Source organism: Falco naumanni, chromosome 9 (assembly GCF_017639655.2).
Source record: "Falco naumanni isolate bFalNau1 chromosome 9, bFalNau1.pat, whole genome shotgun sequence".
Taxonomy (NCBI): Eukaryota; Metazoa; Chordata; class Aves; order Falconiformes; family Falconidae; genus Falco; species Falco naumanni.
In genome coordinates this window covers 49,330,793-49,357,753 of record NC_054062.1, presented here as the reverse complement: position 1 = coordinate 49,357,753, position 26,961 = coordinate 49,330,793, and the positions used below count along the sequence as shown (strand labels likewise).

Below are 26,961 nucleotides of genomic sequence, written 5' to 3'. Positions count from 1 at the left end.
ATGACTTTGCTGGCTGGGGGGAGCTGGCAGAGGTGCATCGTCCCCGCGCGGAGCAGCCCTGCTCGCTGCCCGCTTCCCCCTTTCCTTCTGGCACCAGGTTATTTTCAGCTTTGTGAAGCAACTGTAGCCCAGTGTGCTAACAGGAGGTGATGACAGCTCGGTAGGTAGGGCCGGTGGTGCTGACAGCTTGTAGGGTTACACCTTTCCCAGGAATATTGCGGCAATCGCCTGGCCGGGTGGGGGAAAAAAAAGTGTTTGCGCAAAAGCCGGGATCGCCGTGGGGATCAGGGTCTGGCTAATATTTATTCTAGCAGATCCACCGTGTTTGCAGGGATGTGTTTGAGGGGAAAGCTCACAGCCAGGTATTTTATGAGGGGCAGAGTTATATGAAGAAGTGCTGCCGAGGGATTTCTCCATCCTGCTTGCTGTCGGGGCTTCCAGCCCCCAGCCCCCACGGGCTCACATGCGCAAAGGGAGGAAAAACCTGTGGAGAAGGATGGATGTGGGGGGGTGAATCAGCTCCTGCAGCCTTCCTGGCTTTTAGCCCTGCACAGTGTGGAGCATCACAAGAGCCCTGCGGGAAGGAGGCGTAGCCTGAGCTTGGTCACCAGCACACAAGAGAGGTTTTGCTCTGGAGGTCGGCTGGCAGCCCTGCAGCTTGTTCCCAGTGGCCAAGGGTTTCTTCCTCACATTTTTAGATGATTTTTCAGGTGCTTGCTTGAGCAGCCTCTCATTTTCTTCCTCTCCCTGAGGGGTTTGCCCAGCCTGCTGGATTGCTGCAGCTTCGGGGAGAGTCAGGGGAAGAAAACGCAGCACCTCAAATGGTCAGAAAGGGGTGATGATGGCTGTGAGTGAAGGGGGTTTGGATGGAAGGTGCATTACGGATGCTCGCTGGGGGTAGTTGGGGTGGCCAGAAGGATCTCCCAAAAGCCACCTGTGTCAGATCCAAGAGGGTGTCTGAATTCCCACAGTTTGCTTGAGACCAACAGCGTTTGGGATGCCTGCTACCCCTCTTGGTCTGGCCTGAAGGACAGGGCTGCAGAGGGGCCCAGGGCTGCCTGGCCATGGGGAACAAGTGCTGCATTGTGCCACCAAAACTGCTCTTTGGCCGATATCAATAGAGGACTTGACTGCCCGGTTTTGCCTAGCTCAGCACTTCAGCACATGCTAAATTCACCCAATAAATAAAAAATGAGTAAAAAACTCCCGATGGCTTGAGAACAGACGATGCATTGATGGCGGTGGCTGATCCACCGCTGCTCCACAGCCAGCGCAGGCGATGCTGGCTCGGTTACCACCAGCCTGGGGGACCCTTCCCCAAAATGCCCATCCCCAGCTGTGCTGCAGCCATCCCTCCGGCCGGGAAGGCGAGGCGTGGGATTTCGTGGCAGACGGTGCCTGTGAAAACTTGCTCGGCAGAGCTGCGTCAGAGGGAGTGCCTCTGCCCACCGCCCGCACGTGGCCTTTCCCCGCAAGCAGCTGCTGCAGCGCTGGAAGCGGCGGGACCAGCGGAAGGGTTTTTCCATCCTCTTGCAGGGAAGGTAAGATACGACCTGGAATGACTCAAGGCCGTACATGGAAAATGCTGGGTTGCAGCATGTGTGGGTTTGAGCAGGGAAAACACGGCTCTTTGCTCGCTTATCTTGCCAAAGTCCAATGACGAGCTCCCTGGAAGTCCAGTGCCTTCACGGCTGTTCTCTGAGATGCCTCCAAGCATCGAAACACATTCCTTTGAATGGGAAGAGTGTGCTGTGGACCTGTTCAGTTGCTCTCCAGGTTGCATCCTCCTTCATTCATCATCACAGGCATCACCATCTTCTCCGAAGCGCTGCAGAGCATCTCCCACCTTTGCAGGATGCTGTAGCCCACCCGCAGCAGCCCGGCATGCCCGCGCCTGGGTACTGAGCCCAGGGAAGCGCCAGAGCCAGGAGATGAGCTTGATTAGCAGGAGAAAAATTAATGTTCTCAGAAGTGCCAGAGTTTTGTTTATAGAACGGATTTGCACTTCTGGGAGGGCTGTTGACTTTCAGAAGGCTTAGGCTTTCAAGTACCTAAATCACACTCACAGATTTTTTTAGGTACTTAGAAAATATTTCTCCTATGTCCTCAGGCCTTCTCCAAGTGCAGCGGTAATTACAAGTTGTCCATTAACCATAATGTGCAGATCTCTGCTTGAAGCTGTTACGCTTCCAGCACCTAGAAGACAGACCGCATGGAGAGGCACGGCTTGGATTTAAAAAACACGAGCGGCGTGACGTGAGGACTGGGTGCAGTTGCAGTTTTAAAGGACAAATCCCTGCGCTTTTTCACATGGGCTCAGGGCTTGTGGGGTTTTGGAAGGTTTCAGAGACCGAAGGCTGTGTGAAATGTGGCTCCCCCCTCCTCGGCTTGGGCAGTGGCCAGCCCCTCCTTGGGCAGCAGGAACTTCTCCTTTCAGCTACTGCAGCCTCTGTGTCGTCTCCTGCAGTGACTCATTTTACCGTAGCGCGTCATTTAGCACAGCACCCAAAGCCTCTCAGCATCGTGTTGTCGGTGGGTGCAAGTTCAGCACAAGTACCTTTGATTTTGTAGGAAATTATTGGAGTGTCAAGTAGGTGGGGGTTTGACCTGCATCCCTCAGGGGGGAAGGAAAGGGGTGATTTTTCATTTACAGCCCGGGGTAAGCTATTTTAACAGTTACTCCCATCTTACCTGGATTTGGAAGAAAGAAAACCTCGAGCAAGTATGCATAAATTCCCCAGGAACATCAGTGGGGATGTTTGGAGCAAGGCTGTGTCTCCAGGCTGCATGTTTGGTCCTGAATCATGCTGGAGCGGAGGCAGGCAGCAGCCCTGTCGCTCCGTGTGACCGATGCTCGGTTGGGTACCGGTCTCCCCTGGTTACTCCAGCTTCAGTCTGGCCCAGGCTTTTGGAGAGAGTGTGATGGAAACAGCAGCAGGGTTTGCCTTCCCCCGGATAAACGAGTGTAAGAGGCCCAGAGAGCTCTGCTACCCCAGGCAACCCAACATCCGTGGTAGTTTAACCATATTTGTTTAACCTGTGGTAACGAGTTCTGGTGATGAGGTTTTACAGCTCGCTGAAATCTTTAGCAGCGCTCCAGGATCTGTATTGTTGGAAACGCAGTACGGAGTCCTACACGCCTCCGCTTGCTGTCTCCAGCCTAAACCCAGATTTTTCCTCAGCTGTTCCTCAGAGGTCTCCTCATCTGGACTTACCAACTTCTTGCTGCTCCGGACTCCCAGCGAGCTGCCGGTGTCAGTCTTTGCAGATTTAACCCCACCAGCTTATTCAAGAGAACACTGACTGATGCCAGGCACCGGTGAAGCCTCTGGGACATCCCACCTGATCCGTATCTCCACCAGGCCACGAGCTATCCATGACTTTGCATGGAGTGTGGTTTTTTCTCCTTTAGCTTTTCTTTGTGTGCCCACCTCCCACGGCCGATAGACGGGCGGTAGATCAGGTGAGCATCTTCAGCCGGAGAGGGGGCTGCCACCCCCCAGGTGCCCGCTGGGCTCCCGCTCAGGCCTGGCACGGGGCAGGTGGCCGCGCTGGGTGGCCGTGAAGCCATCGCACCGTCACACGCTGCCTCTTGCCGGAGGCTGGCACAGGATGCTCCGCGATCTTCTCCGGCTCAGAGCACCCGCCCTGCCCTGTAGCCAGTGGGGTGGCCATGGTACTCCCGTTGGCGTTCAATAATTAAGATTTAGTTTGCTCTTTTAAAAACCAACCTGGGTAAAAGGCATGCCCTGCCCGGTAAGGGTGCTGCTGGGCAGCCAGCATCTCCGAGGGGCTGTGTGCGTTCTGCTGCGGGGGAGGTTGAATGCCCACAAGCTTCTTGTTGGCGGAGTTTGAAACCGTGTTGAAGACGTGACCGTACATAGAGTAAATCCAGGTCCTGGCCAAGGCAACCAGCCGTGGAGCCTCTTCGTTAGAGAGACAGGGGACAGAGAACTGACCTCGTGTGGTCTTTAATAAGGGAGGACAGCCGTGAGCCATCACAGGGAGGGTTTGGCAGCACACCAGCTCCGGCTGCTTCAAGAAGGGGCTGAAGTTTCTCTTGCCGTGTTTAATAAATGGAGTTGTTGGAAACAGGCATTTATTTTTGGCAAATGGCTCTGTCCTGCCTTACAGGTGGGACTGGGAGATGCGTGGGGTGGAGATGGTGGTGGGACTGAGCCGGGCTGGGGTGGGGGTGTTGCTGATGCCGTCGCCGGTCGCAGGGGCAGGAGGGGCGCGGGACCTGCCATGGGTGGGGGGTGGCTGTTTGTGGTGGCTGCCCAGCTCCAGGGACCAGCGGCTGTGAGCCGAGTGCTCCTGCTGGGATGGGGGGCACTTGGCTCACCTGGTGTAACTTCCAGCCCAGCCCAGCTTCAGGATTCCCTCCGGTCCCTGTCCCCGCGCCCGTCTCAGCTGCCTCTTTCCCCTTGCCTTTGCAGAACCGCCAGACTTTCAACAGCCTTACCTGCCTTAGCTCCGCGGCCGAGGACGGATCCCAGCGGCTCCCCGGCCCCCAGCCATGGACCGCAGCCCCCTGCTCCCCGGAGGTGATGCCGGGCAGGACCCCCGCCTGCACCCCGGTGCCGGAGCCGCCGCTCCCGCGGGCCGAGGAGCGCCGGGCCAGCAGGGATGACCTCTCCTGCGAGGAGGAGGAGGAGGGCGGCGGAAAGGAGGAGGACGGGGCGGCGTGGCGGAGCGGCGGGCCGGGCGCCGAGAGCCTCTTCCAGCTGGATGGCGAGATAGATATCGAGCAGATAGAAAACAACTGAGGAGGGAGTGGGTCCCCTCGCCCCGCTGTCGGGGGGCTGCCGGTGGAGCCGTGGAGGGCTCCCCGCAGCCGGCGCTGGGTGCACGGGGTCCTGCCACCGCTCTCCTCCTGCCAGCCGGAGGGGACGAAGCAGCTTTGCCAAAATTTCATCAGGTATTTAGAGCAATTTGTGTGCATGCGTGTGTAAATCTTGAAATTCTTTGTAACTACTGTAGCCAGAGATCAGCTAGCCGGAGGAAACTGCCTGTCCGACTGGGGAAACCAGGCACAGGGGTGGCCAAAAACTCGCATTTAGCGAGTAAATGGCTTTTGCCAAGCCCAGGTTGGAGCTGGTGGGGCTGGCCACGCTCCCCCGGGTCCCACCTGTGCGTGTGCAGAAAGGGATGCACAAGGAGAAACCACCACCCATGGGGCTGGAAGGAGTGGGGGGGAACCAGAATGTCGAGATTCGCCAGCGAGCGCTGTCTGGGGCTGCAGGGGCGGCTGCGGTTCTTCTGCCACATCCCACACGGCCCCGGCACCACCCTCGCTCCCCACGTCCCTGGGAGTGCCGTGAGAAGGAAATGGCAAGTGAAGTGTTTTGCTTAAATTTAATAATGGTAAGAGCTGGATTTTTACTTCTTTTAAAAAAAAAAAAAAAAAAATCCTTTTCCTGATGAGGAATTAAAGGGAGCCCTGGCCCGCCCAGCTTCCCTGTGGGGTGGCATCCACAGCAGCGCTTGGCAGGTGCTGCCTGGGGATGCTCAGATGCCTGCCTTCCCTATTTTATTTTTTTGATTCCTAGTCCCTTCTCTCAAACCCATCGGGAAAAAGCCCCGATCAGGCTCGGTGCCACCCTCGCTTGTGTTCTCAGCACCCAGTTTTTAGCAGGGCTGGGCTGTTTACCCATTTACCAGCGGCTGTGCCCTCTTTGCTACCCGGGGCACGGCTGCCCCCCTCTTGTTTTGGCTTGGCCGTACTGTGAAGGGGCTGCGCCCGAGGCACGCCGCGGGGTTACTTGACAAAGTCAGCTGGCAAAAAGCTGAAAATCCAGGTAGCAGCACTGAAAGCTTTTCCTCTTCCTGTGCCTTTTTAGCACAGATAAAATGGTGACCAATATATTTGTATGATATTAATTCTCTTTGGTAAAAAGAAGCTGTCCACTTGCTAACAGGTTTAGAAGGACGTGTATTTTTTTTTCCTCCCTCTTTTTTTTTTTTTTTTTGTTTTGTTTGTTTAAAGCTCTAGGAAAGCTGTACAAGTGGCTTGCAGCATCTTCTGCAGGTGCCCTCAAGCTCAGGGTTTACTTCCCGAGCTCTGCAAAAGTGAGAAAGGGAAAAAAAAGTCATCGATACCAGCAGCAATTGAAGACATGACGTTTATAACAGGGTTCAGCACCCCCATGGGCAACACTTGATGAGTCCGTAACTCAGAAAGGGCTGAGAGCCACCGGTACAGGTTTTATTCATCATTTCTGGTTCTGTTAGTGCACTTTTTCTGTGGTGGTTTGGGATGTGCGTGGCGTCTCCCATCACAGTGGAACCCATCAGCCCTGTCCTGGCACCGCAGAGCGTGGCGGTGGCCGCGTCCATGCCCCCGCCGGGTGCTGGCGAGCTGGGCCAGCCCCAAATGTTTGTGGAAAGGATGACAGGGATGTCTTTTTCATTTTGGGGAACCCTCCAGCTCTTTTAAATTGTCGCTTGATGCATTATTTAAAAGAAAATACATCCTGGCTTAATTTTTAGCCCTCCTGTAGTGGAAGGCGCCGCCTGGCTGACACGTTCTGGGGGGGTCCAGCCACGCCAGCGTGTCCCCAGGCTGCCGCCACCCCTCCGGCACGTGCCCCTGCAGCGGCACGGCCACAGCACAGTTCTCAGCTTTTGAGTCTTCCTGATGCTCGATACCCCCCTCACCAACATGTCCCCCCTCCCGGGGCGCACAGCTCCCGCCGGCCACGGGCACCTCCGCAGCTGCCAGCTCCCGAGTGACCGAAAAAGGGCAAATTCACCCAAATCCATGTCCGGCTGCTGCCGCAGAGCTCCGGGTGGGCTCTCGCATGTGCTTCGCCGGGGCAGTGATTCCTAAGGGCTTCTGTTTTCTTTCCAAGGGCTGCTACCGGCGCCATGCTAACCCCCCAGGTAGGAAGGTGACCAGTGGACCACTGCCCAGCTGTACTCGACGTAGCCGTAGCATTCAGTTTACATACAGCACAACCCGTTTGCCTTACTAAAGACGCTTCTCCAATGAGTCATGGCCTTATACTGGGCACGTTAGCGTAGGCAAAGACTACAGTTAGCGACGGTTTTGAGGCCACGGTGGTGTTCTGTTGGGTATTTCGTTGTTGGGTTTGTATGATTTCATGTACTTATTCTCAGTTTAAGAAAGCCTTACTTTTAAAAATTTTTTTTTTCTCTCTCTCTTTCTCTCTCTCTCTCTCTCTCTCTGTAGAGGTAAAACATTTGTGGATTTATATATATATAAATATATATATAAATAAAGTAATTAAAAATATTAAATATAATATAGTATGTGCCTCAGATTCAGGGGACATCCTGTTGATTGTAAAGTCCGAAGTGGCGTTGCTCCCCGGCATCAGGAGATGCGGACCCTACGCCCGCAGCCACCGCAGCGGGAGAGCAGGGCATCCCCCCAGGGGTCCCGCTCTTGGTTTGTAAAGGACGTCACCTATTACACAGATGCTTTGGTAATGCCCCCCTCCCCACCCCGGCAAATTCCTGCCGGCTGCCAGAATGTGATATTAAAGTAATATGCAGACAAGGGATGTTACTCCTTGCTAGGTAGCTAAAACAGAAGGGACTCGGTGCTTGTCCAAGGCGCGACCCAGCCTGGCCAGCAGCCGTGGCAGGATGACAGCATGCTGTGTCAGCAGCAGTAAGAGTTCAGCATCCTGAAAAAAAGGATTTTACTAGGAAAAGTCTTAGCATGCGCGCAGGGAGTTTGCTGTGTGTTTGCAGATGCAGCTCTTTGAGCCTGTTCTATGAAAGATTACATTAAAGAAACCACGAAAAGAAATATTTGTAAAATAGATTGTAATTTTTCCACGTTATAGCATAGCCTCTTTGGCCAATAAAGTTGTGTTTCAAGTGCATTGTTTAAAAGCTCCTGGCTGAACAGGCTAACAGACTTACGTAGGATGTTATAGGATTGTAGCAGTGCTTTACAGCGTTTATGGGTTTGATGTTCAAGAAATCAAAAAGAAGAAGATGGCCAAAAAAAAAAAAAGAAAAAAAAAAAAAAGAAAAGAAAGCCTTCTGAAGCTATGACCTGTAGTAGCCAAGTCTCGCTGGCAATTGCACAAGCGCAGCGGGATGTGCGTGTCCCCGGGGAGGGGCTGCCCGAGGTGCCCCCACCGGTGCAGGCTGCCTCCTCCCCGGGCGGGCGAGGAGGCTGCCCACCCGTACCCCCTCCATGACTTGATTGCACTAGAGCAGCTCAATCTCAGGAAATTGCTTGTTACTTTTACTGTGTAAATAAAGCTTCCTGGTTCAATAACCCCGGCCGGCGTCTCGCCTCTCTGTGCCGTCCCGGTGGCCGGGCGCTGCTGCGGGGTCAGGGCGCTGGGGACACCGCTGCCCCTTGGGGACCCATCAGCCGGGTGGTGGCACCGGCTGGAGTTTGATGGGGCAGAGCTGGGGGGAGTGGAGGGTGTCACAAAAATGGGGGGTGAATGGGGAAAGCCCCCGGCTGGAACCCTTTGTTGGGGTGTCAGAAATAGGGATGGTGTCCCAGCCATGGGTTGCACCAGAAAAATGGGCATTTTTGGTGACGTTCTCCTGCAGGCAGATGTGATGCACCAGGGCGGGGGGGGGGGGGGGGGATGTCTCCCACAGCCCCCCGAGCCTGAGGCTGGCTGTCATCTGTAATGCAGCCGAAGAGGTAACAGCAAAATGCAAATCAACATCGAAGTGCTAAGTAGCACCTTATGCTTTGTGTTCAAGGATGGAGCTAATGTCCCACCTCTTAAAAAAAAAATAATATCTAAACTCAAGAAAGGCAAAGAGCCCACAACAGGGCAAGGGCACGCGGGGGTGTTAAATTAATTCTTGGGGAAACAAAGCGATTATCTCCCTACAGCCTTTGTAAACCAGAAAGGAAAACGGCTGCGTTTCCTCGAGCAAGCAAACAGTTTAAAAAGTTTCATGACAGATGGCAGGATGTTTATCTGCCTAAACTTAATCAGATTGAAGAGATAGGCTTAGTATAATAGAACAAAAATGAAGAATTATAGGATAAAAAAGAAATTCTCAGTGATCCGTCACAGCCCTAACGTTCAACCAGGGTTTACGGCATCCTCTGTGTGTGCGCAGATGCAGATGGTACCATACACTTTGGCTGAACCACTACCCGGAGGACAAAAGATACAAAAACAGACCAAAAAAATGCACTAAGGTCACTTTCCCAGATGTGGTTTATTTTATTATAATTTAATTCCTAGCCTGCTTTAGCCTGTTGTCCCCAAGGGGTGCCGTGCAGCTCAGCAGCCAGCTGGTAGCTCTGAAAAACAAGTGTTTCCAGCGCTCGCAGGCTGCTCCAGAACCACGGAGCATCACTTCGGTGTCCTTCAGTGTCCGGGGTTGTCTTCTGCTGTTGGGACTGCTGGAACTGGAACTGGAACCGTTTACCTCCTGCCTGCAAATGCAGAAAGCAGTAGCTGAACGCAGACGGTGGCCAGAGCACGCTGCCTGAGCGTATGTATACATGAGTATCTATAACATGCACATAATTACATACCTTTCCGTGGTCCTGTGGGAGGTCTGGAGCAGGTTGAAGCCCGGTCAGTCCTGTTCCACTGCAGTCTGAAGCACAAAGTCTTGCCCAGAACCCAAGGGGGTGCAGAGTTCTGACATGCTGGTTAAAAGGAGACTTTTGCCTACGAAAGGGTGACCCTGCGAATGCTGGCAAGCGTCGGGGAAGGTGGGCAGCCCCTGCTTCCCCTGGGGCAGGGGACACAATGGAGCAACCCATCGGCTTTAATTCTTCTACCCATTTTGAGCCCCTGTTCCTGCCACGCTCTTGCCACGTGCAGCAGGGCCAGGCGTTGCCGCGCACGCTGCAAAGAGCCGCTCTGCAAAACTGTCGGGTGAGGAAAACTAAAATCCCCGGGGATCTGCTGGAGCGCCGCAATGCCCAGCAGCAGGGCGCAGCTCATCTTAGCAATGCTTAATCTGATTAAGAAAAAAGACGTATCCCCTGCCCACCCCTGCTCAATGGAGCATCTCTGGCAGCCCTGCATGGGCTGAGCGCTCCCTGGCAGCAGGATGGAGCTGAGCTGGGGCTAAACTGGTGTGGCGGGTGCTCGGCAGGCATGCGGTGCTGGCGCAGGATGGGTCCCAGGGGATATTCAGAGAACAGACCGGGTTCATCCCATTCGGGTAGCTGCAGCTGTTGGGTAGCAGCGTATGCCTGTGTGGATTTGGTATCCAGGAGAACTGGAGGGAAGTTTAGCAATGACTACTGAGAAGGAAAGAAAGTGGCTGGACGTTCAGCTTTATAAAGCAGAACTTACAGTTGTGGCAGGACTGATGGAGCTGGTGCTTTTACAGAGACTGGTTCCCAGCTGGGACTGGAAACTTCAAGCCAGGAGCACCAGCACCGGCTGGCACCGTCGCCCACGCTGCCCGCTCTGCCGTGGCCCACCGGAGCATCGCCGGTGGGTGAGCTGGAGCTGTGTGGGACTCAATGCCAACGGCACCCTGGCATGGGGAAGCCACGGCTGCACGGCCGGGATTTTAATGGGAAAAGGTAGGAAACCCATGTCCCCTCCCACAGCCACGTCTGCCTGCCAGCCCCCCCCCCCCCCAGGGGGAAGGAAAGGCCCCTCGTCCCACAGACCTCGCCAGCTCATTCCAGGTAGGGAAAAAGCATCTCGGATCCTCTAAACATCCCTGCCAGCGCCGATGCGACTGAACAGAATGACGAACAGGCCGGATCCACAGGATGGGGTTTATTCCTGACAGGACGACGCAGTTATTCCATAATGTGTCACAGCGTTTGTGATATTCGCATAATGTGACCCCGGGCCGGGGCCAGGGAGGGGTTAACCACGGCGGAACAGGGTTACCGGCTTCCCAGGGGAGCAGGGGCTGTCCCACTCCCCAGGGTTTGTGCTGCCCACAGCGAGGGGCACACACGGGACCCCGCAGAGCCAGGCTGGGCCGGCGCACCCGTGCCGGGGGCTTGCTGGCCTCCGTCACCCCGCGGGGACAGCCCCCTCCCATCTCCCAGTGACACCGGTTAGCGGTGGGCTTGCCAGTCCTGGCTCAGCAGTTGGACTTGATGACCTTAAGGGTCCCTGCCAACCCAAACGATTCTACAATTCTGTGGTTCTGTGATCTCAGGCACCCCAAAAGGTGCAGCGTGGGCGAGTTAACCAGAACAGCCTGTTCATGAAGGGGTGCCAGGTCCCCCGTTTCCCACCCAGGCACCTCCAGGCTGGGTCCCTGGTGTGAGCGAAAGGGGTGCAGCCCCCCCCAGCATCGCCCGGAGGAGGCAGAGCCCCCCCACCGCCCCCAGGGCTCCCCTCGGGCAGACAAGGCTGAGCCCCGGCTGGGGAAGAGCCCGGCCCTTTTGGGAAAGACTTTTGGCAGGGCACGGCACCAAGGGGAAGGCATTCAAGGCATGATGGAGGACAGCACGTTCGGTGCTCCCTTCCAGGAGGTCAGCAGGCCATTTTAGTACCGTTAACGTGAAATATTTAGGAACGCCGGCATCCACCAGCCCAGGCAAGGCCGGGTCTGTTCACGTCAGGTGGAGGTGGGAGAGGACAAGGAGCCCCGTGGAGGGGCTGCGTGAAGGGCTTCGTTCCCGCTCCTGCCCGTCGCCCACCGCGCCCTCAGTTTTACAGCTGCTGGAGGATAACGTCAACCGCTTCGGCAAGGTTGTTCACGTACGCGTCAGGCTTCACGTGGGGGTGGTTTTCATCGCAGGGCCTGCAGAGGAAACAGAAGGGCATGGCTGAGCAAGGACAAGCTCCCACCGAGGGCCCATGTCCTCGCAGAGCCCGGGGCAGCACCGAGGTGGACCCAGATGAGCACCCTTGGGTGAGCCTGGGTTTCACATTCCTCCCTGTTCTGGTTTTTTTCTTCTCCTTTTCGCTCCTCTCTCCCTACCTCCCCCACAGCCAGGGTTTTTCCAGCATGCCCCTGTGCAACTAAGCTGGGCGAAACTTTGCGAAGGCTTGCATGGAAGACAATCTCCATCGTTAACTAACTAATGCAAATTAATGCACTGCATTTTACGTGGTACCTCTTCATTCAGGCAACAGCAGTATCGGACAGGGACTGCTGGGAGGACAGTTCACTGCAAGCCCAAGACCCTACAAACCAGTGCAAAGAATCATTCTCCCATGATTTTTTCTAGAAATAGGCAAAGCAAGGAAGAACTCTCGTCCAACCTAGAGACATGAAAGGTCTGTACACAGCTTCAGTGAACGGGGAGGCTCAGCCAGCATCTGATTTTGCAGGACCACCATCTGCTTGAAATCCAGCAGCCGTGGTTTCAGACACTACCACGAAAAGGGTCAGACTCGGCCTCCGCCACGAGTCACCACCCACCCCAAAGCAGGGCGGCCTGCAGCCATTTTTTTGCCAACGATTTAATTAGAGGTACTGGCCTAACGAGGCGCAGACGCACAATCCTATTTTACTGATTCAGCGGCGCTGCTGGTGGGGACAGGGGCAGATGTGGGAGGCAAAAATTTTTCCAAACCTTGTGGTCCTGTTGTGGCTCTTGGGCTGAGAAACCCAACAGCTGCTGAAGAGGAAACATATTTTATACGTATTTTATACGCTTAATGACTTCCCTTTAGGGAAGAGATGAGACCCCCAAGATCCACCTCCTCTCTCTCTCGCTCCCTGTAAAGGGCAAACCTTTATTTAGCACTGGCCACTCTCCCAGTGGGGAAGATGCATTTCCCATCGGATGCATGGGAGGCAGAGAGATCAGTATTATTATTATTAATGATGTGCAGAATTTGGTGAGCGCTTGTCTGTACAAGTACCAAATCCTTTCTTCAGTCCAGCACTGAAGCTCCCCAGGGCTCTCTCCTTTCTGTTCATTTTCCAGCCGTGCTCTTCATGTCCGAGCACACGAGCTCCTCGCAAAGGCACGGCCCCTTCTGGGAGTCCACGCTGCTCGAGATTTCACTTGCTGCAACGTTACAGTATGCAACTGGGAAAAATAAAAGGCACTGATGTTCAGCTTTCCTTGTGTCACCTGCAAAGCCACCTCTGGCCCAAAGACGATGGCTCCATGAAACGGGCCCTACATTGCTGCTGGCTGTCATAAAAGCATCTTATTTAAAAGGTGGAAGGTTATTCCATGGTTTTTTTAATTTAATTATCCAAGTTCTAGCTCGCTGCAGGGCTAGGGTGCAGTAAGAACCATAATTATGATGGGGTTTAGTTTTTCCTTAACTAAAGAAGTTATAATGCAAAATGGAGAAAAACTTTAAATATAAACCAAGTAAAAATCTGGTATGTATCCATCCCTCAGGTGGTGACGATTGCTCACCCCCTGATTTAACCAAGTGGCTTTTATGAATACAGAAATATCGGGGAGGGGTGTGTGTGTGTGCGGGGGGGGTGGGGGTGGGGGGGGTAAAATACTGATTTCTTGGCAATCATTTTTAATTCGAGTGGAGGTCTAAAAAAAAGTAATGAACAAAACTTCTTTCCATTTTACACCCTGACAGATGTTTCTTTCTTAGCTTACGCTTTAGGAGAAAATTTTAAGAACTGCTTGAAACAAACGCTTCTACAAGAAATTGTCAATTACACAGCACTCTTTGATCTATTAAAAGGATTTGGTGATTGGTATCTGTGCTGACTACAGAGAAATCCAACGGTAACAACTCAGCTGTGAGGTGCCAGTCATCAAGGAAATGCCCTGTGTACACTCGATGGGTGCTGCGGAGGAGAAGGGGGTAAAGCAGACCAGGGAAAAAGGTATTTTTACCCCTTTGCCCAAGTAACACGCGACCACAACGCACAGACTGGGCAGCCACCAACTGCAGCGAGGTCCCTGTCAGAACCCACCTCAGCTCCCGGGGAGCCCTGGGTACCCCCTGGCAGGTTGCACAGCAGCCCCTCGGGACTGCTGGGGTGGACACGGGCTTCATTTTTATCTGCTGCACCCCTGCTATTCATCCAGGGCCAATTACTTCTCTTCTGCTTTGCAGCCTGATACCCTACAGGGTCACACGGGGAACCCTAACGTGCTCTTCTGCCGCCCATGCTGCAGACGGCCTCGCTCACAAGGGTTTCAAATGTTTTTACTGATATTTTACCAGCATTATCCAGAAGAAAACGAGCGGGATACACAGCCCTTATGCAGCAGATGCCTCCCCATAAAGCAGACGGGGTGCAGCAAAGCCCGGCAGCTTCAGCAGGCGCCTCCCTGCCTGCCCAGCTCCGGGCAGCACCCCGCTTCCCCGCCGTGGTGGGGACCGACCCCCTGACACTGCACTGTCCCCACACCAGGCATCCCTACCCCTGGGCTGGAAAGTGTACCTCGTTTCAGCCCACGGCAGTTTGCAGTTATATTTTTGAGACATGTCATATGCCTTGGATAACCTATATGCTCATCGCTGCTGGGGGGGGGAATGCAGTAAATTAAATCGTCTGAACTCTGTAGGAAAGCAGAGAACTGGACTAAAACACACTTCCCTGCTTCCTTGCCTTTTCCTAGGGCTGTGCTAGGAGCTTTTTTCTTCCTGTCAGTGCCACCTCAAGAGCTGTTTCATGTGGCCTCTTGCTTTGTCTTACAGAACGCTTTGTAGCTCACCCAACTGCACACAAATAGCCAAGTTGGTTTTTCTGGAAAAACTCCAACTGGGTTCCCCCGCCCCCCCCTCACCCTCCACCCCCAGCTCAGTATTGCTCTTTTAAGCAATAAAAATTTCCTTTTCTGTCAAAAGGAAACTGCAAGCAATAATCCCCAAACGCTAATGCCAAGAAGCAATGCTCCAAATGTAGCGAAACAATTCGGGAGCCCAAGCCTGGGTGCCAGAAGTAAGGCAGAGGAGAGAGCTGTGCCATAAAACCTCCGGGCAAACCCAAGATGCTGGAGGATGAGCCCTTCTTCTGCCGTCCGAAGGGAGCGGAGACCGTGGCTCTCCACCAGCCTCTCCCCTGGGGGATGTCAGGCTTTTCCCCTGGAGAACAGCCCAGCTGCTGAGGGTTTTAAGATACCCTGGAGTGGAGTGCTGCTCTGGACCTCAGCCCTGATGCCCTGGGTATTGCTTCGGTGCGTCAGAGCCTCCCTGGACAGGGCCGTTGTGTGCAGGCGAGAACCCCAGCCAAGGGCAGATCCTGCTCTCACGGTTCCAGTTTGGCTTCTCTTTGGGTGACACTGATCCCCTTTGCACTGCACGACGGCAGGCGTCACAACAGCAGGCCACAAAACTGACAGCGGAGGTCACTTTGTGGTGCTTTTCTCTTTCATATTCCAGAAATAAATAAAAAAATCCCCTAAAAATGTCTTCAATTTGCTAGGTCAGTTGAAGAATAAACTTGCATTGAGCTAACTTTAAGACAAACTCCTTCCGATTTTTATTTTTTTTCACATGGGACTCCGGTTGCAGGGAAGAACATAAATCAAAATGACAGAAAATTATGTTCTGTAGCTGAATATTGAGCTGTCAGCAATCTTGGCCACTGCACAAACTTTGCTGGTGAAAAATCAACTATAGCCTTGGGAAACACTTTCTTCGGTAAAGCAGGACTCCTTGGAGTGGGAAGCCGCGCAGCCCGGATGCGTACACCAGGAACATCTTCCAGCCCAAGCTGGCCACGACAGCTGTGAAACGCGGCGCTTCATTTCTGCGTGGCCTCTTGGTGGCCGCCTTGTGGGTCTATGAAGTGGTCAGGGAAAGAAGCGGCTTAGCCCAGGGACCCTCTGAGATCCAGGGTGGTCCTTCTTGGTCCCTGCAAGGACAGGATCGGTGCCTGCCGTTCTGTGCACAGAGCCGTGTTAGACTATGTTCTTCAAAAGAAAAAGCCATCCAAAACGATCGGTGCATTACAGCACATCAAAGATATGAAGTATCTTTAGAGTAATGCAGCATGGATGAGGTCTTGAGGCTTGGTAGTTACGTCCATCAAATGGTTCTCGGGAGATGACTAAACATCCTCTTCTCCCAGGGACCATTTATCACTGTCAGCGCTGCAGAAGCTGAGCAGCTATCTATAGCCCCATGTGCTCCGAGCCAGATCCTCCGCCCATACAAAACTGGTTAGTTCAGATCAATGCTTCAGTCTGAGACATCAAGGAAGCAGCAGGGGGCTGCAGAAAACTGGCTCTGCAATTTTAACTCTTCACTCGGTCACTTGGAAGCTCCAGCATGGTAACGGGACTGCTGACTAGCAGAAAGTGATGGCTTCCTCCTGGTGAAGCACCACACCAAATCCCTGATCGTAAGAGGCAGTGAAAAAATGGATTCTGCAAGAACAGGAGGGTTCACTTACCATCTGGATCAGATTTGCACTTGGATTAAGTCTGTTCTGACAAGCTGAATTCCCTACCTAGACTCAGCTATCAGGAATGGTCTTGAATTGCCCCAACCTACCACGCAATTTTCTGCAATGGTTCACCCAGATGTAATTGGGTATTTGAGGTATGAACAGATCTACACCGGTTTGCACAGTCCTTCGCAGGGACTACCAGGGGGCTTTACAGCAAATGAAGCAAACACATGCAGAAGAGAGCACTGCTAAGTAAAAAGATGCTCCAAAAAAACATGGGCTTTGAGTTAACCATTTTCTCTCCCATACCAGCTGGTACCCAGGTTTAGCCTGTGGGCTGAGGCGGGCATCGGCTGCTGCTGGCAGCCAGCTCCGAATGGCGCTCACAGGGGGGACCACTTCTGCAAAGGGAACGGGAGCTGCAGAGCATCTGCAAAGCAAAGCATATGGCTGGGTGCCGGAGGTGTCCTGCCAAGCTGGGAGCCAACTGTCCCACCGGGAGCAAGGAGAGGGGGGGTGCCTGAGCACCGAAACCTCACGTCATGCTGTGCTAGGAAACTCCACGTACCAGTTGGAATGATTTTCTCAGCACCTTGCTCAGACTCATTTCCAACAAAACATATGGAGAACAAATAGGAAACAGCTGGATTACTGCGTGGACAAAATATTTAGGGGATAAAAGCCCAAGTGGAGGTAGCAGACATGGACAGTCGTGGCCACAATGATGGAAACATCCCCAAAATCCAGCTCAGAGACCTGCTGAAACTTGACTGCAGAGAGCAGGAGCAGATGGGGATTGATCAAGACATGATTAGTATCACAGGTTAAAAATAGCTTTTACATAGTTCTTTAGAAATGGAAGTGGGTAGGAAAAACACCACGCAGGGCCAAAGCAAGGCATCCAGGCTTGAAAAAGACAAATGATCTCACATGCCAGGGTACAGCGCTGCAATCCTTCGGCAAACCTGAGCTGTAACGCCGTGTCCCACTGGCTGTTCCGGCAGCACAGCCTTCCATGAGACAGCAACCCCCGTCCCACAACCCCTGCTTGTGCAAGGGTCTCTCTGTGTCACCACACAGACTCCCCACTAGCTCCCCAACTAAACAGCACATACTCCTGCTGCACAAAATTAGAAAAAAAAGCTTGAAACCATTTCTCCTGACAGCAGTATGTATTCTTCAGGGGCTCTTACCATGGCTGTAAAATATGTGAGACAGAGTTTAACAAGATTTGCTTTATGAGGAATGTAAACAGACACTGTAACCTTTGCTAGTTTCTTTAGACAGATGCAATAATTTTACTTGGTGCCATGACTGAAACTCTCTTTTTTGCGAAATGTGCAATTTAATCAGTTGGGCACTGAAAACCCAGATAAATCACAATGACTGACAGCGCACTGACGGGCAGTTGATGAATGGCTGCAGAGCACATCTCCTGACGTTACGTTGAGAGACAAACGTGCACCAAAGCCACTAAATGCACCCAGTGCTGGAGCAGGTCCCAGAACTGTACCTGGACCCCGTATCTCACGTCACAGGCAGATCTCCCTGGAATAGGAAGAGTGGCTTTTGTGGTTAAAACACTAGATTTTGGAGAGCTGCTTTGATGGCATGCATGACTCGGGGCAGAAGGTTTGTCCTCAAGAAGCAGCCAGCACCTTCCTTAGCTTTGCTGCTGTCTTCTGGGAAGATGCTTTTGCTCCGAGAGGTGGGCACCATCAACAGAAACTTCTAACCACAAGCCATGCAGCCGAGGATGCTTCTATGTTCCTGTAGAAGTTGGTGGCCTCTAGAGGTGACCTTGCCATGCCATCTCCTCCTGGCCAGCATGCCTGCAAGAGCTCCAGGAAAGCAAACCCGTGTCAGAGCAAACCAGCATCCTCTGCTGCTCCTCTCTTGCCTCCCAGAACCGCACAAACAGCTAATTGTGTTTAATTGCAAGTCACTTAAACTCAAGCATCCACAAACAAGTAGAAATTAACAGCCAAATTGTTTGCTTACACCTGAAGGAAGTCTGTGGGCTTGTGTCTTAATCGTTCCTATTTATGTTAAAATGCTACAGTTGTAACTGAGCAGAATAAACCCTCTCAGGTACAACACTTCTCCAGGCAATACACCTCAACATACAGGAAAATACTAAGATTGAGGGGATAAGGAGTTATTGTTCTGCATAAATAACCTAAAAAAAAAAAAAAAAAAGAGAAAAGATTGGCAAATGCTAGCAAGCATTCCCTAGATCTTTGTTTTTCTGAATTTTAAGGCACTTCCTGTGGTGAACACTTGTAGTTTTCAAATGTACACGTGTTGGAAACTTAATTTGGAGCGTTGTGGTAATTTGTTTGTTTCTAATCAGTTGGCTGCACGGTGATGATCTAACTAATGAGCTCAGACAGACATGCGATTCCAGAAATAACTGCTGAGAAGTGGATGCAGTTTGCTCCACCAGCTCTTTTTAAACTGGCACTTGCCAAGCTCTGGTGCAGGACATCACGTCGGGGAGCAAGGAGGAGGTCAGCAGTGGCGACCGTAACTGCAGATAGGAAGTGGATAACGGAGAGCAAATTGTCAAAATAAAGAAGTAAAAGGAGCAGAGGTGACCTGGACAGATCACAAGCCGGAGGCTGGCAGCGGCAAACTTCTGTGGCTATTACACGTAAAGCCTGGGAGAGGGTCAACACCAATATTTCCAGTGCTTCTCTTCACAGGCATGACGTGTACTCACGCTGGTTGGGAATGATCCCTTGAATGATCCCAATTCCTGCCGTTTCTGCCGCATACAGTGCACCAGGCTGCCACTGACCATGCCGCGCTGAGGATCTGGGTGACGCAGGCAGCTGCCTTCCTCTGCCCATCCCTATTTATTTTCTCTCAGGAAACACAGCACATGTGAACACGTCAGATTAAGAGCTTTGGAGACTGAAAGTCGTGAAAGTCTCTGTACTGTGGGTAGGACATATACAGACTCATCCACACACATAAGTAACGGGCATGAAGAAAGGCAGGACGGCGATGGGGAGACGCGAGGCGAAACGCTGCCATCGGGACAGAGGGTGCTGTTGGCTGCATGCTCTCATGTGATTACACCAGAGCACGAGATGTTATTAGAACTGACTTCTTTCCCTCACCTCCAAAATCCCTCATGCAAAAACGCACTGCACAGCCAAGCTGGTCTGAGCAAATATTTAAACAAGCAGAGCACTGGTGTTCAGGCATCAGGAGAGCAATTTTCCTCGTCAAAACTTCAGAGCTCTCTCATCTTGTAAAGCAAAAGCAGTTCAGCAGGGGCCGGGCACTAAAAGCGTGCGTACCAACGTTATGGTGGAGGAGAGGGAGCAGCACACATGACTCTTCTGGTTTTGGACTGGTTCTCAGCCTGCCTGTCCCCGAACGGCTGCACACGTGGTCTGGGGACAACTGGTATTGTAGGGAGAGCTGGAATCTGGTGGCCATCAGGACAGTGGGACACCCAACTGGCCCCTTCTGCCAAATGGGGCTCTGGTCCCTTCTTCTCTGCCCAGGCTGAAGGCATCATGTGGGCTCTGAGCTGGGACCCGCTGTGGTCCCATCCAACCCCGAATCCAAAGGGCTCAAAAGCCAGCGTGGCTCCGTGCTTGGGATGACGGATAATTGATCAGAATCTTCAGTGAAGACTCAGGTGGAAGGGTGCAGTTGTGACTGCCATCCTCAGCCTCATGGAAATTATTTTAACTCACCCCAAGCAGTGAGGGCATTATTGGTAGTATCCGTGCAACATACTCTGTTAGGCCAACCGATACAGCTAGAGAAAACAGATAAACTTTTGAGAACCCAAAATGCTTCTGCCTCCGCAGAGGTGCACATTCACCCCTCCGTCACCTGGGTTTCCCCCGTCACACTGGCCCAGACCCATTTCACCCAGCGGTGCCTGTCCAAAAGCCAGACGCTGTGCCCAGGCTGGGCACCTGAACCTCTTCAGGAGCCTCCTCAGGACAGACAGGTCCCTCCGAGGGGAAAGAATTCGTCCCCTGTTCATCCCATCTTCTTAGATGACAAGGCTGGATAGGAAATATTCTCTGGAAGAGATGATTATTTTTTTCTTGTGAGTCTATTTAAAACAGATGACAAGCTCATACCCCAGAACCAGTTCTTCCAACAGGCAGGGTTAGGTGTCAAGAATCTGGTCTAACTTTTAGATGAAGTTTATGCAGAGTTAACCAAGATAAATCCTACCTTTTGTCTTACTGCAGTCTGTGAGCACGTGGTGGAAATGAACCGTATGTGCCAGACATGTTTGTGCAAGTGCACTGGCCCCCAAGCTGGACGGGGCTGGACTGGGGATCAGCAGCTCTGCGCTGTACATATGGATGCACCTAGTGCTGCGATGCAAGCACAGCACAGCTGTTTTCAATAAAAGCAAGTCTCCCTCTCCCCCTCCAAAGTTAAACGCACATTTGCTGAGAAAATCTGAGAACTGCCCCTGCTCTGCCAAACTATCCAGTCTAACAGGGTGTTTGCAAGCACTGGGAGACTCAGCTCTGCCTGCTTGGATTAATTATTGATGACCTGCATGGCTTTGCCAAATGACCTTTCTCAATTCAGTAGAAAATAATCTTAAACGCTCCTGAGAAAGAATTTGGACATAACTGTTTTCTTTGTGCATATATACAAGCAGATGTGCATCATAAATGCAACTGATGCATTAGCTATTAACGGGACTTAATATTACACAAGAGTGGGAAAGATTAATTTCAAGGGCTGAATTTGAAGCTCAGTGGCGCTCAGGCATCTTACTCTGTGAGGCACTTCGAAAGACCTTAACTGAGAGAACATGTCGCTGCCTTCCTTTAATACATCGCTTACAGAATTCATATGAAACGTGTAAAATCAATGCCGGCTTCTGCATTTGCAAAGCACTGCGTGGAGATTTAAGTCTCAGAACTCTGGTAGATCCAGATACTAGCAAGAAAGGAGCTTTGCAGCTTATAAAAGAAAGAAGTCTTAATTCAAGATGTCAAATGCTGTTTGGAGAAGTTTAATTTAAATAGTATTAGGCCAAATTTGCACTGATAATGTAACCCTCTAAATAAGACCCTCAAAGATACAGCACAAAGAGACTGTTTCTCACCGAACAAGAATGTGAGCTACCCTAAGGAGCATAATGTTTGTCTTCAGATGGTGCTCGCTGAATCGGTCCTAATATGAAATGAGAATGAAACTATGAGATATCTGTGCCACTCCCAGGAAACCCAAGCAGGCACACGCACGCAGCCAGCTCCCCTTCCAAAGGGCAGGAACAGCCAACTCACGCACGTGTTGGGAACCAGTGCCTCCCTGCTCCAAAACCTTTCTCATGTGAGAAGCCAAAAAAGCACCTACGCTGGAAAATTAAGGCACACTCTACATCTTTGGCTTCCGAGTTGCTCAGCCTGGAGAAGGCAATGACGCAGTCGCACAGCCGCCCTGGCACAGCAGGACCTCTCCGCAGGGTCTCTGTTTGACCTCTCCTCCTCCCAGAGCAGACAGGAGTATTACATCCAACCTCACTCCGCTCCAGGATGTCAGGAACCCACCTGTTTCTAAACACGCTCATGCTATTAACTGATACAACCAACGGCAATACGTATTTGCACTAACCAGCAAGAGTTCAGCCTAAGCCTGAGTCAGTGCACGACTTAGGACTTCTGGAAGGGCTCAGAGCATGCAGAGTCCACCCAAATAACTTGGGCATGCTCGTCAGAAACTTCTGCCCCTTCTCAGGCAGAAACTTTGCTACAGTTATTCCAAATTATGGCTCATTTGCTTAAGCCACTCTGTAAATGAGATTTTCATAATCTTCTCCTTGGATGTCTGCCTGCCTTGGCTTCCACGACCACAGTGCCAAGGAGATGAGACTTAATTTGCCTAGGAAATATTTCTACCAATACCTGCACACCTACAGGCGTTTCCATACAGCACCGTTTGCATTCAATGAGCTTTTGGACAAGGGAGTATCCTTTCCTACCTGCATGGCGCCTACAGCAATGCAGCCTTCACTTGGTGATGTTGAGCTTCTACTACAACATAATTTTCTTCTTTTAAATAACACATTTCCATGGATTATTCTGAACACTTCCCAGCCCCTGCCAGTGGCTGTTATAAAAGCTGGGATTGCGTCAGCAAGGAAAACAGCTCTGTGCACATCACCCAGACAGCAGCTCCTTCTGGTCCTCTGGCATCCAACTCCCCAAAGGTGGCAGCCCACAGAGCTATTTATTTTTCATAGCCTGCGTCAGCTGCTTGAAGCTGATCAGCAGCTTTGCTTTTTGCTTTGTTTCAGCAATGAGAAAACCAGGCCCACCTGGCAGCTGAGCAGGTAATGAAGTAATCCTTGTACCGTGTGCCCGCAGCCTCTGGGCTACCGTATGGGGCCGCAGTGGAGCGAGCACCTAAATCCAACAGAAAACAATACAGTCCTGTACGGACCAGCAATAGGAAGCCCACGGATTCCTTTTCCTTTTTTCATTGGCGATGGAGATCTTAGGCTAGGCAACCTCTCTCCAGAGAGATGCAGGATGTCCTCCGTTGATTATGTTCACAAAGATGGGAAGCTGTTCAAAGAATGATGACATGCTGCATTTATGGACCGTGCTTCGTCCAAGTATCTCGAGCTCTTCGGAAGCACGGCAGGAAACGTGCAGCACCGCTGCCCTGGGAGCACGCTGACTGCAGCTGCGCAGGGAGGCAGCAGGGACACCGCAGCATCTTCCTCCTCCCCCCGGTTCTCTTCCACCTGGTCCTCACATCAGGCAGGACACGGGAGGGAGCAAGCTACCTAGCACATTTTTCAAGGCGTCAAACCACATCTATGTTTGCGCTTAAGAATGGATTACGGAAAGTATGCTAAGCTAACGTTGTTAGTGTAAGGATTAAATCCTCAGTGCTGCTGGCGCTCAGCCCTCCGCCTGGACCAGGAAAATAGCCCAAGGTTTATACCCACTTCCTTCCAGCTCCGAGTTACAGCTCCTCAGCCGGAGGCTGCTGGTGTGTCCGACTTGCCCTGTGCTACAGCACCCACCCAGGGCAGGGTCAGCGCGGACCCCTGGTCCCACCGAAGTCTTCCAAGAGTTTTGGCGAACACCCAGTCCAGGTCAAGTTAACAGGGATTTTGCTCTACGTTGTCAAATAAATAATCCCAAATTTGAAACAACTGACTGATCAATACTCGGGTTTGAGCAGTAAAGCATCTGGGACGCTTGGTTTCAGCTCGGGGTGTTGCAGCCCGTAAGCTCGGCACAGGCAGGGTCTGCATACTGTGCTGGACCTGCACAGCCTCCCAGCGCCGCCTTCTCCACCGATCCCCAGCCGCCACTTTCATAAATATAATGGCTAAAAAATACTGTGGCCACCTCCACGTAGCTTCTTTAAATTAGGTTGCGTGGGACTGACTAGATACCTCCCATGGCAGTTTATTGCGGGCCGTTACACGTGCAAACCATGGCCTGAAACCACAAATCCGACATTACTAGATCTGTACCACAAGAACCACGGCACCAGGCACCGCTGCTGCCATCACTTTGTCCCCAGACCCTGCCACACCCACCCTTGTAAGGCTAAGATGGTTTCTGAGCCAGTTTGTCACCAGCTCCAAGACCGAGCAGCCAACGATCAGGCTGTGCAGGGTGCGCAGAAGAGCTGGGAAGGGAAAGGGGAGCCCTGGGAGAATGACTCCACCTCCAGTGCAAGGCACCAGCCGAGATTTTTCTATTGCAGGTATCTGACCTCTCCCAAGGGAAAACTGAAAGAGCCTGCAGGTCCTGAGAGAGCACAGAACTGCATTTCTAATGATGCCCTCAAAGCACCAGCAAGGCCATTGCAGCAGCTCAGTTCCCACCTGCTTAGGGACGGTACTTGGTGTTTCTTAGGATCAGGTCGAACTGGGTACCTTTCTTAAATATTAAATCAATAAAAAAGACTTCCAGGTTTAAAACAGAGGAGGAAAAGACCCAAATAAACAAGAACAGCAGCATGGAGACTGCTTAACTTTCTTGCTACCTCCAATATTTGCTTTTATCTGAGCGTTTCTGTTGAGACTAGTTTCCTCCCTTTGCATCAGCTTCAAGTGGAGAGTAATCCTTCAGAGAACGGAAGGCACATAATACTGGTTTTAGCTGTGGACCAGCTGCTTCTGTAACCCAGCCCGGCCTGAAATGAAGTTTATTTACATAGCATGCTTGATACCTTTGAGAAAATCTACTACTTAACATCCTTCAAAGGATCACTTTGTACTGGAGGTGGAACAGCCAAGAAGACGGTATTCTCTGCACAGATTGCTAAATTCTTGCAAGGCATCTTAGGGTGGAGATATTTGTCTACAAAGGTAAAAACAACCCAACAAACCCAATCCCTTTCAAACTGCATTCAAGACAGCACAGAGCAATCTGTGAAGAGTGAATCAATCCTTTCTGCTGTTTGCTCCCAGTCTACAACAAAGCAGTAGCTTGAAATGCAAGCTTGGTGTGTGCGCTGTGTGGGTATATAAATATAATAAAGACATTTTTGCAACAAACCACTCAAGCCCTTGTGTGGAAAGGGCTTTACTAGATCGTAAAGAGAGAGGCTTCATCTTCATTAAGTAAAACATTGAAGGAAATGTTCTAACTTACGGCAATATACATTAATGCTCAGCAATGTAAGGGGTTTAATTGCCTGTTGCTTTCCCACCATAAATTACTACCTGCAGCTAATGGAAAACCTTCCTCCAGACCTGTTTATGCACCTTACTCCTATTTCATACATTTGCACTGGATGGAAACAGCAAGGCAGCCTGGAGTTGTCCAAAGTCCATACAAACGGGCATGTCTTGGGAAAGCAACGAACGTATAAGGATATTGCATGTGTCTGGCATAAGCTGTTTGAGTAGCTCACTACATATGCAAGACTCTGCGGATTTTATGACCGCATATATCTGAATTTAATAATTAGCCAGTACAGGTTTAAAATGTCCTGTAGTGACCTAATACAACAGTGGGACAGGACAAACCCTCCTTGTTTGCAGCTGAGCAATATCCACATCCAAATACACGCACAAAAATTTTTTAATCCCACGCGCAAGGCGTGCATTTCCTCCAACCTTCAAACCCCACCTGCGTCTCCTTTCTACATCCTCTCGCGTTTTATAACATCGCTTTAAAAAAGCGCCTGAGAAGATACCCGTGTGCCCCCGGAACAGCTATAGCCTGGTGCCTGCGGGGAGGCACTGGTGGGAGCACGCTTTCCTCCACAGCCCCTCGAAGCTCGAGCCCTGACTCCTAACCAAGCCCAGCGGCCAGCTTCGCTGCTCTGTAAAGTCAGGTGTGAAATCCTCTTACGGGTCACAAGAGCGAGTAAATCCCAAGGAAGAGCGCCAACTCCAACTCAGGCTGAAGAATCTCAGCGTGAAGAAAAAGCACCGAAAAAAAGCTACCTAGGCGTCCCTCTGCTGCAAAACCTAACAAAATATTGATTCAGCTTTCAAAGAGGAGGCTAAAACCCGCAGGCTGTGCAAATCCTAAAACCCACAGGTCTGGCAGCTGCCACCCACATGATCCTTCGCTTCGGTTATGCTTCAAGAAGTCGTTTTCCAACCTTCCTTTACGGAGATCTAAAACTCTGAGATAAAAACAAAGTAAAAACATCTACATCTTAAAATAGCCCTCTGAAGTCACCAGGAGGATAAGCTGGGTTTTCTCCAACATTTAGGAGGTCTCTTGGTTACTTTGGGTATTCTGGCACAAGAATATTTTCCTGTCCTCTGCATCTTCCCTCATTCTTTTGCTACCAGACCCCCTTTTTTAGACTTCCACTTTTTTCCCAGTTTATCATGCTAAAACAAACTCAAGGCTGATGTGGACTTCAGGCTTCCACAAGTTGCTCTGAGCACAGAGATCCTGACACTTCTCCCCCGAGCAGCACTGGGCTGCCGTGCCGGGGTGCCCCATGGGTGTGTATTTGCCACATGCCTGTACTCAGAGCCCTGGATTTTTAGATAACGTGCTTTCGATACACACCCTGATACGATTTGGTTAGTAGTTACCTGTACTTGATTATTCACTAAGCAAAACCAGAGAAGCTCCCGAGGCACTGCGAGCAAGGACACCGGGGCAGGCTCCTTCTGCTTCCCACCTGATGGGATCCACGGGAAGTAACACCCATGAAGAGAGGTTATTGACTGGAGAAAAAGCTGGGTGGATGGCAACCAGGTTAATACGAGGCAGCCTTAAAATCTTACACAACAAACAAGGAAGCAAAAAAACCCAAAGGAAAAACCAGGTGTGTGGCTTGGGAGGGCAGCTGTCTCTGTTGTGCGTCTGGTTTTAACTATAGTTATAAACAACGTGGGACATTCGGCAAAATTGAAATTACAAAACATAACTACGGATAATTGCTAGAGGCAAATCCACAAACTCTGACTTTGAATGGCATGTGCCTGAGTCCTGGCTCCAGGGACTTCAACGTATTTCCTAACTCTGAAAGCCACTTGTCCAGCCTCTAGAAGTAAAATGATGTTTGCTGAAAGACTTTTATCTTCTGCCTAGGACTCAGCACTTCAGAAAAGCTTTCCATCCAGCCTGTGACCACTCAGTTTCTGAAGCTAGCTCTGCCTGCATCACCATAATCTGATTTTAACTCGTCAGCCGCTGTGGCTAGTGGTAGCTTGTATCCTATGGCAGTCTTTCGCGTGTCAGCATACTGATTTCAGACAAAGCCTTTTTGTGCTTTTGCAGCTAACCCAGC

General features: G+C 51.5%; 2 protein-coding genes across 2 annotated transcripts in view; one reads left to right on the top strand and one right to left on the bottom strand.

Annotated features, from left to right (window-relative positions):
- Positions 1 to 8,257, top strand: part of FAM53B (family with sequence similarity 53 member B) — a 54,522-nt gene extending 46,265 nt beyond the window's left edge. The window contains exon 5 of the mRNA XM_040606252.1: positions 4,440 to 8,257. Within this exon, the coding sequence (XP_040462186.1) occupies positions 4,440 to 4,769 (330 nt within the window). The 3' untranslated portion in view covers positions 4,770 to 8,257. The remainder of the gene's footprint in view (positions 1 to 4,439) is intronic.
- A 2,440-nt stretch (positions 8,258 to 10,697) lies between these two features.
- Positions 10,698 to 26,961, bottom strand: part of LOC121093688 (phospholysine phosphohistidine inorganic pyrophosphate phosphatase) — an 89,163-nt gene continuing 72,899 nt past the window's right edge. Inside the window, exon 7 of the mRNA XM_040606407.1 lies at positions 10,698 to 11,697. Within this exon, the coding sequence (XP_040462341.1) occupies positions 11,607 to 11,697 (91 nt within the window). The 3' untranslated portion in view covers positions 10,698 to 11,606. The remainder of the gene's footprint in view (positions 11,698 to 26,961) is intronic.